The 14,594-nt window shown below is 36.5% G+C and overlaps 1 protein-coding gene across 1 annotated transcript in view; it reads left to right on the top strand.

The window, feature by feature from the left end:
* The window catches only part of LOC139031076 (putative uncharacterized protein ENSP00000383407), a 43,192-nt gene that overhangs the window by 15,996 nt on the left and 12,602 nt on the right, over positions 1 to 14,594 (top strand). Inside the window, exons 3-4 of the mRNA XM_070455197.1 lie at positions 10,314 to 10,351; positions 12,998 to 13,035. Of these exons, the coding sequence (XP_070311298.1) occupies positions 10,314 to 10,351; positions 12,998 to 13,035 (76 nt within the window). The remainder of the gene's footprint in view (positions 1 to 10,313; positions 10,352 to 12,997; positions 13,036 to 14,594) is intronic.

Here is a 14,594-nt window from a genome sequence, read left to right as displayed (position 1 = left end):
CACCCAGGACTGATCTCCTTTAGGATGGACTGGTTGGATGTCCTTGCAATCCAAGGGACTCTCAAGAGTCTTCTCCAACCCCACAGTTCAAAAGCATCAATTCTTCAGCACTCAGCTTTCTTTATGGTCCAACTCTCACATCTATATGTGACTACTGGAAAAACCATAGCCTTGCGTAGATGGACCTTTGTTGGCAAAGTAATGTCTCTGCTTTTTAGTATGCTATTCTCTCATGTGAGTCAGTTTTGAATCAGTGTCTTCAGTTGGTCCATGTGATGGATAGGACCTAAGACACACATCTTACCCTAGTAACGAAAGGAGTCTTCTCCCTTTCTCTCCTTCTTCCCTTCCTTATCTCTTTCCCTCCTTTGCTTCTCCTTCTTTCTCTCTCCTCCTCCTCCTCCTTCTCTTGCCTCCTCCTTCTTCTACACATTGATTTTAGGATTAGTGAATGACAGATATCAGCTACAGCAAGAAACACATATATCAAAAATATCTAGAGATAAAATGAAACACCATGTAATTAAATGCTTCATTATTAGTATAAAGCCCAACTTCTGCAATAATTCTCAGTAGGGATTTCAAAAAAATAATACAATAGGAGCACAAAATGTGCAAGTCAAACATAAAAATCCCAGCTTTTAAATTTACCAGCTATGTAATCTCAGACAAGTCCTTTAAACCAGTTTCTTCTTCTATAAAATAAAGAAAACTGCTCATTACTTTCATTTATCATTTGAGAATAAAAGGTGACAACACAGTTAACATTATTAGTGCAGTGGCAGGCACAAAATAGATGATCAATAGTAAGTGTTATCACTAAGAACATGATTGTGGTTTGTGGTTTAATGGTGCAAATTCAGTGGAGAAGGTAAGATTTAAGTTGGGCTTGAAAAGGAAGAGCTAGGGTTAAAAATGGTGAAGGGAAAGTAAGTAATACATTACCCCTGCACACTGTCTTAGCATCTTCCACAAAAGGCCTTAAAAAGCACTTAGAGCTAAGTGTCTTATAAACGGACACATGAACACCCTGAAACGTGACATGTCATCTAAGAATAAGTGAGTAATGAAGTCAAAGTAGGTAACTCCCAGGTTGGTATTCTAACCATTCAACTGTATTTCTTACTTGCCTACAAACTATTAAAATTGGGAATTTTTTTGTTCTGTCTCCATATTAGCATCAGCATTGACATAGCTATTAATAACATAGACACTAAAGGAAGAAAATGAGATTAACAAAGGCATCCTATCAGCCAGGCCTTCATCAAACTATGAACAAGAGGAGTCAGTGTCAAAACAGTGCATGTAATCCTTTTCTTGATTTCTGGATTGTGAAATGACTCATAACAAGTTGACATATAAAACACAGATCAGCTTCATTAAAAACCCTGCACTTTTCTTTCATTTTTATTTTTTATTCATTATATTTACAGTCACATACAGCTGTCCTTCTGCCACCATTTCATACATGAATCATTTCCGTGGGTTTTAATTAGTTTCCTCGCGTAAATAGAGACGTCTGTTAAACTAAAATGAAATCAATAGATTAAGGTTAATTATTCCCTATTCTCTTTTTTATTTCCTAAGCTCAGGATACAATTACTAATTGAATCTAATGAAAGCCATGTTATCTCTTTAATCATGTTTTAAAGAAAAGGCTGTAAAGCAAAAAAGCCCATTCCCATTTTAATTTTCACTTAAAAGCTTTTGTCATCCCTACTGACTTTGGATTGAAATATTGTAGATAAGGAAACATGGATTGTTTCTACTGGAGGAGTTTTTCACGCTTTTGTTCACCAACCTTCATGTTATAGGTGTAGAGACTGAAGTTCTGAGAAGGTTCTTGGACCTTAGTTTAATAGCAGACCTGGGAAATCAGGGCTTCCCTGGCAACTGAGCTGGTAAAGAATCTGCCTGCAATGCAGGAGATCCCGGTTCACTTCCTGGGTTGGGAAGATCCTCTGGAGCAGGGATAGGCCACCCACTTCAGTATTCTTGGCTTCGCTGCTGGCTCGGACAGTAAAGAATCTGCCTGCAATGCGGGAGACCTGGGTTCGATCCCTGGGTTGGGAAGATCCCCTGGAGGAGGGCAGTCAGCAACCCACTCTAGTGTTCTTGCCTGGAGAGTCTCAATGGACAGAGGAGCCTGGAGGGCTGCAGTCCGTGGGATCACAAAAAATCAGACTTGACTGAACAGCTAAGCACACACACCCACTGGGAAATCAAGCCAGGTTCTGGAGTGCCAGTTCAGTGCTTTTTCATTGTAAGAATGGAACTTGATACTTTTCCCCATCTTATTTCCTATCACACTTTTCACAAGTTTGTTTTTGTTCCATTTGGGGCTATGAGGATTAAATAAGATAACGATATAAGTGGCAGGCAACATGAAATCGAAACATTACTTGTCCTTCTCCTTTCTTAAAGCCTTGTGTAAATATAATTTCATGAATCACAACACATCTAAGTATACTTAAGCAAGTTCCTAGGTGGCTCAGACAGTAAAGAATCTGCCCCTAGTGGAGAAGACCCAGATTCGATCCCTGGGCTGGGAAAATCTCCTAGAGAAGGGAATGGCTACCCTCCCTAGTATTCTTGCTGTAAAATTCCACAGAGAGAGGAGCCTGGCAGGCTGCAGTCCATGGGGTCACAAAGAGTCAGACACAAGTGAGCTACTAACACTTTCACTTCAAGCAAGTTCTAATAATAAACAAAAGCAAGTTCTAAAAAATGGTACAAATGAACTTATTTACAAAACAGAAACAGACTCACAGATTTAGAGAACCAATTTATGGTTACCAGGGGAGAAAGGTGGGTGGGGGAGAAATAGATTGGGAATTTGGGATTGACACGTTACACACTGCTATGTTTAAAATAAAATGTCTTTCCATGAAAAAAAAAAAAAAAGAAATCTGGAAAAGAAACTTTTTGAAAAGGAAGAATCTTTTATAATGCAAATAACCATCTTCTAAGTAACCTATTTTGCCATCCTGGATATTTATAGCACTGTCAGAGGAGTTTGTTAGTTCAGGATTGATAGAAAGCTCACTTAGCTCACCAGTAGACAAATGGCCAAGTTCTATGCAGTTTACCAGCCCTGTCCCTAATGGATTAGACATAGTACCCATGCATTCTCCAGGTGCTCCGAGCTCTAAGATCTGCACTGAGATGATGAGCCTTGTGGGGATACCATACACCACCTGCTTCTCTTGAGGAAATCAGAATTCATTAGCACATAGGATTATTACTCTTTGATAGGAGCTAGACGGGCTGGCAAGAAAGTCTACTTTTCCCATCAGAATGAGCTGATGTTGCTTCTGCTTCTTCTTCTTGATTGCATTCTCATGGGGGGATAAAATCTGTTTTCCCTGAGAACTATAGGTTTATTATAGTCATATACTGTGGGAATCCAATGTGAAGTCTTGTGTCTAAATTCAATGATTCCTGAAGTGCCTGTTTTTAATTAAATGTGCCATCATAAATTACTGGGCATTCTTTGATGATTATGATGATGGCATTCACAAAATGATTAGTGCATTTAAAACACATCAATCTACTATCCATACACTTGTCTTCAAATAAAACTAACATATTCATACTATATAAAATAGATAACCAATAAGGACCCACTGTATAACACAGGAAACTATCCTCAATATTTCATTATAACCCTATAAGGGAGAAGAATCTGAAAAAGAATATGTGCATATGTGTCTAAAATGAAATATAATTGAATCATTGTGCTGCACACCTAAAACTAACACAACATTTTAAATCAATTGTATTTCAATTAAAAAAAGAATTCAACCCAATCAGACAATGGGCAGAAGACCTCAATGGACATTGCTCTAAAGAAGACATAAGGATGGTCAAAAAATACATGAAAAGATGCTCAACATCACTAATTATTAGAGAAATTCAAATCAAAAGTACAATGAGATATGACCTCACACTCATCAGAATATGTGCATGAATTCATGCTCAGTCGTGTCCAATTCCTTTGCAACCCCATGGTCTGTAGCCCACCAGGCTCCTCTGTCCATGGAGTTTTCCAGGCAAGAATACTGGAGTGGGTTGCCATTTCCTCCTTCAGCGGATCTTACCAACCCAGGCATCAAACCTGTTATCTCTTGCATCTCCTACACTGCCAGGCAGATTCTTTACTACTGTGCCACCTGGGAAGCCCCAGTCAGAATGACCACCATCAAAAACATTAAAAAAAAACAAATGCTAAAGAATGAATAGAGAAAATGGAACTCTCCTACACTGTTGGTAGGACTCTAAATTGGTAGACTCACTATGGAGAACAGTATGGCGGTTTTTTAAAAACTAAAAATAGAGGCTACCATATGATCCAGCAGTCCCACTCCTGGCCATATATCTGGAGAAAACCATAATTTGAAAGGATACGTGCACCCCAATGTTCATTGCAGCACTATTTACAATAGCCAGGACATGGAAGCAACCTAAATATCCATAGACAGATTAATGGGTAAAGAAGATGTGGTACATATATACAATGGAATATTGCTTGTCCATGAAAAGGAGTGGAATAATGCCGTTTGCAGCAACATGGATGGACCTAGAAATTGTTATATAGAGTAAAGTAAGTCATAAAGAGAAACAAAAATACTGTATAACATTGTTTATATGTGGAAGCTAGAAAAATGATACAGATGAACTATTTGCAAAGCAGAAATACAGTAGATATAGATGTAGAAAACAAACATGTCCACCAAAGGGGATGAGAAAAATTGGGAGATTGGGAGATTAGGGTGCACTACTATAAAATAGATAACTAATGAAAACCTACTGTATAGTACAGGAACTCTACTCTGCTCCATGGTGACCTAAATGGGAAGGAAATGTGAAAAAGAGTGGATATATGTATATGTATAACTTTTCTATACAGCAGAAACTAGCATAACATTGTAAAGAAACTATACTCCACCAAAAAATTAATAAAAAATTATGTGCAAAAATACCAAATTATTCATATTACTGCTTTGATAAGAATATTCTTTCTGAGTTTTCTGTTTAATAGTGGCTTATGAAAAGTGAAAGTGAAAGTCACTTAGTCATGTCCGACTCTTTGTGATGCCATAGACTATAGCCTGCCAGGCTCCCCTGTCCACGGAATTTTCCAGGCAAGAATACAGGTGTGGGCAACCGTTCCCTTCTCCAGGGGATCTTCCAAACCCATGAATCAAACCCAGATCTCCTGCATTGCAAGCAGATTCTTCACCATCTGAGTCACCAGGGAAGCCCAGTAGTGGCACATAGTATTATATTTTCTCTTCATTTTCAGTCACTCTCCCTTCTGGCCAACAGTGTTCATTTGTGGGATCTCTGATCTAGATGAAGGGTAGATACTATATCTGTGTAGCCCCAGGTGGCGCTAGTGATAAAGAACCCACCTGCCAATGCAGTAGACTTAGAGATGCGGATTTAATCCCTGAGTCGGAAAGATCCTCTGGAGGAGGGCATGGCAACCCACTCCAGCATCTTTGCCTGGAGAATCCCATGGTCAGAGCACCCTGGTAGGCTACAGTCTGTAGAGTCTCAAAGAATCAGAGATAAATGAAGTGACTTAGAATGCATGCATGCATGCATAGAAGTAGTATTGTGTACTCATTAAGGCATCAGGCATAAAATCTCAGCTTTATTACTTACTAGTTATGTGACCTCATGCAAGTTAACTGCTCTATTCCTCAGTGTATTCATCTGTAAATTGAAGATGATTATAACAATATAAACCTTGTTGGGAAGATTAAATGAATTACTACATGTAAAGCATTTGGAACTATGCTTGATAATCTATGAGTGTTCTGCCATGATTATTCCAATAATGTGTTAATCAACAAATTAGAAAAACAATAATAAAAATAAATGAAAAAAAAAGAAATTAGAAAAACAATAGCAACTTGCTTTAACCTATTGGGCTCAGACTAGCTATATTTACTAACATTTCTCTTTGTGGTGTTGTCTGTTCAATAATTTAGGAGACTTCTTCATGTGATTTTTCTCCACATGTTTGTAATCAGGTGTAGAGGCAGCATGGAAGAACTCGTGGGTTGCAGGCCTCCTTCACAGGGTGATGGTTTGTTATCCAGCACAAAAACCTCCTCCTTGTTTTGAGAACAGAGCTGAAAGCTGGCTACATATTTTTTCATATCTCTGGTGACTTTCAATGCACTGCAAAATTAACCCACTTTATTATATTTGAAGCATCATAAGCATCCTCTTTGCTAAATGCCTTTTAGAATTTTTTTTTAAAGCAACTTCTGTGAATTTCCATGTCTTTTTTTGAACATCTGTGAGACCTTTCTTGAAACATAAAAGGCTAAGAAATGTCCAGACATAGGCTCATTCAGTTTGGATGCAACCATCTTGGAATAAAGGTATTTTAATATTAAAATCATTTTAGTTATGCAAGTGAATTAGCTTTATTCTTGCAAGAGAATGAGTTGAAATAAAAGAAATTGGGTTAGCTTATTTTAATAAGAAGTTATATGTATGTATACAACTATGTGTGTGCTCTTGCCTCAATATCAGAATTCTATGTAACCATTAATGAATAATTAATCTAATGAGAAATAACATGAGTAAGTACCTTCATTGGTTTGGAGATTTTATAAAGGCTAGCTCATTTAATCTTCAAAATTAGAAAAATCATGAAATCCAACAGGATCCTCTGCTGAGAGCAGTAGTCATTGAATATGGCTTTTGAGAGAAGAACCATTCGCAATACCTTTTTGACTCTAAAAGAGTGTATGGTACATAATAGATGCTCAATTAATGTTTGTTAAATGACCTGTGGATATATAGGTGAATGAATTACATTATTTTAAGGAATACATGGGGGCGATGAAAATGCCTAGCATTTAACCAAGGTAAACACTATATGTGTGACCCTAGACAAGTCAGTTTACCATCTGGGACCTCAATTTATTCATTGGCAAATCAAAGGTCAGATCTCATCAACTCTTCAGTCTTAAAAACTCACCATGGGATTTACACCATCATTTACTGTCAATCAATATTCTCTGTACAGAAATACCTTTCACATTTCCATTAGCTTGGCAACAACAAGTCCTGACATACTCACTTCATTTTTCCTTTTGACTTTGTGATTTGAAAGTAAGATTTAAAAACCAATAATGCAAGAAACATGCACATATTAGATTCAACCCCAAAGGACAGTTGCCTATAACCACAGTATGAGAATAGATAGATGGGAGTTGGTATCCAAAATTTCTGTCTTCTTTTAAAAGGTATCTTCTCTTTCTTCATTACAAATTGTTTTAAAAATTTTCCCTAATTCGATCTAGTTTCATAGTTATGTGAAAGTACTTTGCTCCTAGAGCCTACCCTCTTCTACTGGAAAAATAACTCAGGTTGGACATACTTTTTAGTTTCTACCAGCCCATTCATAATAATTTGTCTATATTTCATTTTTTTTTATTTTGCTAAAAATTGCCAGGGGTAAAAATTAAATTAAGCCACAAATTCCCTAATGAATGAAAGATAAGACTAATGATTAGTACTTGACTGAGGGGATAATAAAGGCTAATAGGAGCACGCTTTACCTGGTATTTATGGCAAGTGTCAAATTAATGGACTAGACAGAATGACTTCATTGACTCTCTTAAGTGGTATTTTCATTTTGTAGTTCAGAGTATCACATACACACAGACACACACACACACAGATATAGTTCTGAACATAAAGCTATGTGTAGTGCTTCTTGACTTGCCCCTCCAGGAATAAAGAACCTGGGGTCTGATCTCCAAAGCACACGACAGTCTGCTTACGTAAGCAGACTGTTTGGTACAAGCAGTACTGAAAATTGCTTAACCAGTTCAGCAGTCATTTGCCACTAAGCAACACCCAGGGAACAGACGTCTTATTCTAAGGTAGGTGTTGCCCTGTTTGAGTAATCCTTTTCCTTCATATCATCACACTTGAAAGGCACATTTCATGTGCTTCGCTCTCCTACTCTCTTGTAGGAAGCAGGTTCCCTAAGAAGCACCACATTAACTCTCATTTTGATAGAGATTCCAAAGAAATTCTAGCTCAAAATCTTTTTCAAAGTAGACATTAAAAGAAAACTCTTTAGTAAACGATCCCCAAACCTAAACTGATTCATTACAAGCAAAAATTGGATGACCTGGATTCCAGTAAGACAGAATAAAGTAGACAGTCTCTAGAGAATGTTGTGACAGTATTTGATTTTAAAAATTACCAGTATCCAGCTATGGTGATATGAAATTTCTTTAATCTTGGTCCAGATATCTGTAAACCTCAGCTCTTAAGGTAACTGTGTCCCTTTCACCACATCAGTAGCCATGCATATTTAACCAGCTTTGTGTAGGTTTGACATCTGATTATTAACTTAGCCAAGGCTTCACCCAGGTGAAGCACGAGACTCTGCTTGAATAATATACCCTCTTCCCCAATTCAAACACTTGGAGGTCAGTTGCACACAAGTTTTGTGTCATCTGGAATTAATCTCTTTGGTAGCAAAAAAACAGTGACTTATTGATACAAAAAGTGGATTCAAAAAGAATAGGTTTCAAGTGATAACAAATGCAAAAGATATTTAACATTTCTTATTTTTCTTGTTTCAAATCCGTCTTTGGTACTGGTTAACTCTAAACCAGACACTATTTCTCGACATACTCTAAAGAGACAGAATTATTCTGAAGACAGCAAGATTTGCAATCCAAAGAGATTTATGTACACTCATGTACACAAATTAATGTGACTCAGGGACAATGGATTCAGATTTTTGAGACATAATTGACTCAAACTGCATAGCTTATGGGGACAGGAAGTTTGCTCCTTTCTAGATAAATTCCAAATATATATGATAGGAAAATACTCCCACAAAGATGGGTGGCCATCCCCTTTCCTGAAGACACTCACAAAGCTGGTATGTCTGCTGATTGTGAGGAAAAACACATAATGAGCTTCTGGGCTGAGGTTCAGAGGCATTTAGACCGAGACTGAATTTCATGGATAGAGATTGATTACTTTTGGGACACATGATAACAAAGCATAGAGAATCGAAGGAGTGATCAATCTGACCATTAACTCCTCAAAGTTCTGTTGCTATTCCAACTCCCCTGAGGGCTTGGTTGATGGCTCCCTCATCTTTACTTCTGTCCCAGCTCTCTACTACAAGACTGTCCTCTGGGTGATACACAGGTATCTTAATTTGGCAAACTTTGTTCAAGTTTGGGGACTGACTGCTTCAGCAGATGGGTTTTCAGTTCTACTCAACAACTTGAAATAGATAGTTCAAATCATCCTTGAAGTTAAATCTTGATAAAAACATAATAAGGATTTGAGGAAGGGCCCCCTCAAATGTTACTATGTACAGGAAAGTTTATTTTGGATTTTACAGTACTCAGACTATCAAGCATTGGAATAATAAAACCAATTGTGAGTAAAATCTGCAAAAAACACTAAGCTGTATACTTGAAACAAATGTTAAATCCAGCACACTTTAATTTAAAAAAAATACTTTCCTTCTTCTGATTTTTGTTCACTACTCCTTTCAGCCTTAGCTTTTGTGTTTTCCTCCTGATATGGAATACTGGTTCCCAAATTCTTTGCTATAAAAATTCCTACCACACCAAACAAAATTCTTCAGAACATGATCTGCTGTCTATCATATAACGGGTGTTCAAAAACACTTTGAACACCAAATACATAAATGGTTTTTGGATGAAGGACTGGATGAATGATAAAGAGAAAATCTGAAGAGAGTTCTTAAAGGTGCCTAGAAGCAGTTTAAGCCCTTTCAAGGATGGATGGTGAAAGACGTGGTGACATTGTCTTCTGCCAGGGTATAAGGGATATAACATCAGCTTCTCTGAAGAAAAAGCCTGGATGAATCACAGGTATATTTCTACACACTTGAGGTTTTGTGGTAGGCTACTGTCCATCTTTCTCAAAAGAAGAGAATGTAATTAACATACTCATATATATCTTTCCATGTGGTCTTGAAGGGTTGATGGAGGATATAAAGTTGAGGTTACAAGGATTTAACTACAGATTTTTGTTTAAAGGATTTGCTTATTAACTGTCAAGGGCTTAGAATAAGGTAAACATGTATCAAAGTTACAAATACAGAAAAAAGTGAAAACTAGAACCATGATTATACTAAATATATTTAAAAATACAGTCATTTTAGTAGGAAAAGGCAAAGTGAACTCCATTTGGATTATTCCCAAAGATAAACTATACTTGAATTATCTTTTTGATTTCTTGGGGTATTATTTTATTTTACTTTTTATTTTATTTTACAGGAAGCTTCTAATTTTGAGAATGGGAAAACAAAAAGAAAGTAAGTCAAATTTACTTTGAAAACTTTATGTTCTCTTAGTTCTATAATGTTGAATGGAATATTTTAGTGGGTTTCCTGTCAAAGTGCTTTTTAAAAATCATCACGTACCAATCTAGGTATACTTTACTCTGCTACCATTTATATTTATGCTGATGCATAGGGAACTGGGTTTGTGACATTGCTGTAAACAAGGATGTGAAAATTAAATTTTCAGAAGAAGAAACATGTCTAAACTAGGTTCAGATTAAAGTGGAAGCCTACTCGAAAACATGTTTCTATTGGTGACCTATTAATCTTCTGGAGTTCTTCTAATCCAAATAAAAATGTGTTTGCAAAGAGATTTGGGTTATTCAGGTCAGGCTTGGCTTTATATTCAGCACATCAAGCTGCCAGAGGATGCGACACACACATGTTGCATAAGGTAATGGGATTTTTAACTAATAAGCAGGAAATACATAGTGGCAGGAAGTTGGTTTATGGGGAAATTTCCAGATTGGTTGCTGATGATACAGAAGAACGACTTCCTTGCACCCCGGAATGGTCTGAGACTAAACTGTCAATATGTGAATTTCTTTCTGGATGTCGTCTTTTTCGACAGCTCTTAACAGCCCCCAAACCTCCCTCTGCCCCCACCTCCACCCACAAAGCACTTTGTACTTTCAGTCTTCCCTCCCTTTCTTGCTAAAAGCTTTCTCCCAGTAAGGATATAAAATGCATCCATAGTAAGTAGGTAATTGCATGATTAACAGCTTAGAGCGCCTGCCAGGGTAGTTGTATTTTAGCCACAGTTAGCTACTGAAACTACATCAGTGGCATTTTAAGCATAAGCAGGAATAAAGAAGGTTTTTTTTTTTTTTTTTTAATCAGGACTTTCCTCAGACTTAAAAGTCTCCCCTCCTCTGTAACTGTTTATTCTATCCACGGATAAGGAATTCACTAGTTCCAAATCAATTACAGCTATTGGTTTATGACGGATGCTTCTACAGATTAGATGATATCCAAACATGGAGGGGCGGAAGCAGGATGAATGAGAGGGAAAGTACCCGATGATGACTAAACTAGGATTTTTCAAACATAAGCCAAATCAATTAACATTCTTTTCAAATTCCTACCAGTTAAAGTTGAAAACTTTATTGAGTCCCTCAATTCTTTTGTCCATCACTCCCCTAAAAAGAATAATCTCTTCTGTCATTATGCACCTACTTCACTTTATAATAGTATAAGTAACTTTTTTCAGAACACTTGCTACTTCCCAACAGATGTCCTGAATAACTATTTTGCATTAAAAAATGAAAACAAACCAAAATAAAATGGTTAAGAAAAAAGAAACACTCAATATGCAGGATTTTGATTACAACCCTGAGCTTAAAAAAGGTGAATAATGGAAAACACTCCAGTTATAACAAAATTGTGTATACATACACAATATGCTTATGTTCACCCAAAGTGTAAATTGACTAACACAATCAAATGTCAATTTATAGTCAATCTTATTTCATTTCTATCCACCTGACTCACCATTCCCACCATCTGCACTGGGGTTTTTATAAAGCATTTCTCAGACATACAATTTCATTTTCCACTATATCATTAAAAAACAAGAATCATTTTTAAAAGCATAACCACAACATCTCATTTAGAAAAAAAAAACATAATTAGCGCACTAGAACAAAATAAGAAAAATAACCTAATATCACCAAGTTTAGAGTCAGTGTTAAAATGTCTCTGGTAACCTCAAGTGCTTTTTTTAATAGTAGCTGGTTTATTTGAATCGTGATCCAAAGAAGCCTCATGCAGTGCATTTTGTTCATGTTTCTTAATTTATAGGTCTCTCTTCCTATATGTTTATTGAAAAAATTGAATTGTTCTTTCTGAGAAATTTTCCTAGCTTTGAATTTTACTGATTACATCCTGTGTGTGTGTGTTTTAAACACATGCTCTCTGTTCTGTTTACTGTAAATGTTTAGTTAGATCTCCAGGCTTGATAAGATTAAAGTCTCACAAGGCTTGATAACATTCAAGTTATTTCTGTCTATCTATTTATTTTTAAAGTAGGTCATCAGTGACTGTATAATTCCTGTTGCTTTACATGGGAAGCTCATATATCTGCTTGTCTCTATTTTTATGACTGTGAAGTTGTTTAGTAAGTTCAGATGGTATCAGACTGATCCATCCAGCACAAGTTGCCCGTCAGCCTTTCAATTAAAAACTTTAATTGCAATTGGCAATTATTACACAGATTTATTGTTTTATCAGGGATTGTACAGTGGTTGTATTCAAATTACAATATTTTTCTGTATTTATTGAATATAATTATTTTTAAAAGAACTATTTGATTATTTTGAGGTACATTCGTATAGAATGGCCCATTGTTCATTCTTTGCAGGGTTGGGGGTGCTGAGATTTGTGAATGTTTCTTTATATTGCATGAAAATTTCCAATCCAAGGTTATACTTTGATTAACTATACTTTGTCATCTAGGCTCAGGAAAATTCAGGTCCAAATGTAGAACTTACTTAGAGGTAGAATTTATTTCTGCTCACCAAGGCTTTGCACTCATGTCTAAGAAGTGATCTAATTTCTATTTCACTTAAAATATAATTTATTAAATCTAGACTTAAATATCTGTTTCTTTTATTCTTCTAGGTCAATCCGGAGATCTATGTCTGAAAGTAAAGTATTTGGTTAGTAATTCATAAGATTACTCATGCACATGATACATTCTGTTTCTCTAAGAGTGATTTTCTTCTGTTAATGCCATAAAGTAACAGAAAGTGATGAATGAAAGACAAATTGATCTGTCTTTGAATTATATAGAAGAGATTTAAAAAAGAAATGTAGTTTTATTCTAATTTTAAATGGCTATGAAAAATAACAACAGAATAGGAAAGACTAGAGATCTCTTCAAGAAAATTAGTGATACCAAGGGAACATTTCATGCAAAGGTGGGAACAATAAAGGACAGAAACGGTATGGACCTAACAGAAGCAGAAGATATTAAGAAGTGGCAAGAGTACACAGAAGAACTACACACACAAAAAAAAAACTTAATGACCCAGATAACCACAATGGTGTGATCACTTGTCTAGAGCCAGACATCCTAAAGGTGAGTGGGCCTTAGGAAGCATCACTATGAACAAAGCTAGTGGAGTTGATGGAGTTGCAGTTGAGCTATTTCAAATCCTAAAAGATAATGTTGTGAAAGTGCTATCTTCAATAAGACAGCAAATTTGGAAAACTCAGCAGTGGCCACAGGACTGGAAAAGGTCAGTTTTCATTCCAATCCCAAAAAGGCAATGCCAAAGAATGTTCAAACTACTACAAAATTGCATTCATCTCACATGCTAGCAAAGTAATGCTCAAAATTCTAAAAGCTAGGCTTCAACAGTATATGAACCAAGAACTTCCAGATGTTCAAGCTGGATTTAGAAAAGGAAGAGGAACCAGAAATCAAATTGCCAACATCCATCAGATCATAGAAAAAGCAAGAGTTCCAGAAAAGCATCTACTTCTGCTTTATTGAATACACCAAAGCCTTTGACTGTGTGGATCACAACAAACTGGAAAATTCTTCAAGGAATAGGAATACCAGACCACCTTACCTGCCTCCTGAGAAATCTCTATGAAGGTCAAGAAGCAACAGTAGAACCGGACATGGAAGAGTATAGCTTATGTAACTTATATGCAGAGTACATCATGCAAAATGATGGGCTGGATGAAGCACAAGCTGGAATCAAGATTGCAGGGAGAAATAGTAACCTCAGATATGCAGATGACATGACCCAAATGGCAGAAAGCAAAGAGGAACTGAACAGCCTCTTGATGAAAGTGAAAGAAGAGAGTGAAAAAGCTGGCTTGAACCTCAACACAAAAAACTAAGATTATGGCATCCAGTCCCATCACTCCATGGCAAATAGATGGGGAAACAGTGAAAATGGTAAGAGACTTTATTTTCTTGGGCTTCAAAATCACTGCAGATGGTGACTGCAGCCATGAAACTAAAAGATGTTAGCTCCTTGGAAGAAAAGCTATGACCAGCCTAGACAGCATATTAAAACACAGAGACATTACTTTGCTAACAAAGGTTCATCTAGTCAAATCTATGGTTTTTCCAGTACTCAGGTATGGATGTGAGAGTTGGACTATAACGAAAGCTGAACACCAAAGAAATGTTGCTTTTGAACTTTGGTGTTGGAGAAGACTCTTGAAAGTCCCTTGGGCTGCAAGGAGATCAAACTAGTCA

Source organism: Odocoileus virginianus, chromosome 25 (assembly GCF_023699985.2).
Source record: "Odocoileus virginianus isolate 20LAN1187 ecotype Illinois chromosome 25, Ovbor_1.2, whole genome shotgun sequence".
In the NCBI taxonomy this organism is placed as follows: domain Eukaryota; kingdom Metazoa; phylum Chordata; class Mammalia; order Artiodactyla; family Cervidae; genus Odocoileus; species Odocoileus virginianus.
This window is presented reverse-complemented; position numbering and strand designations above follow the sequence as displayed.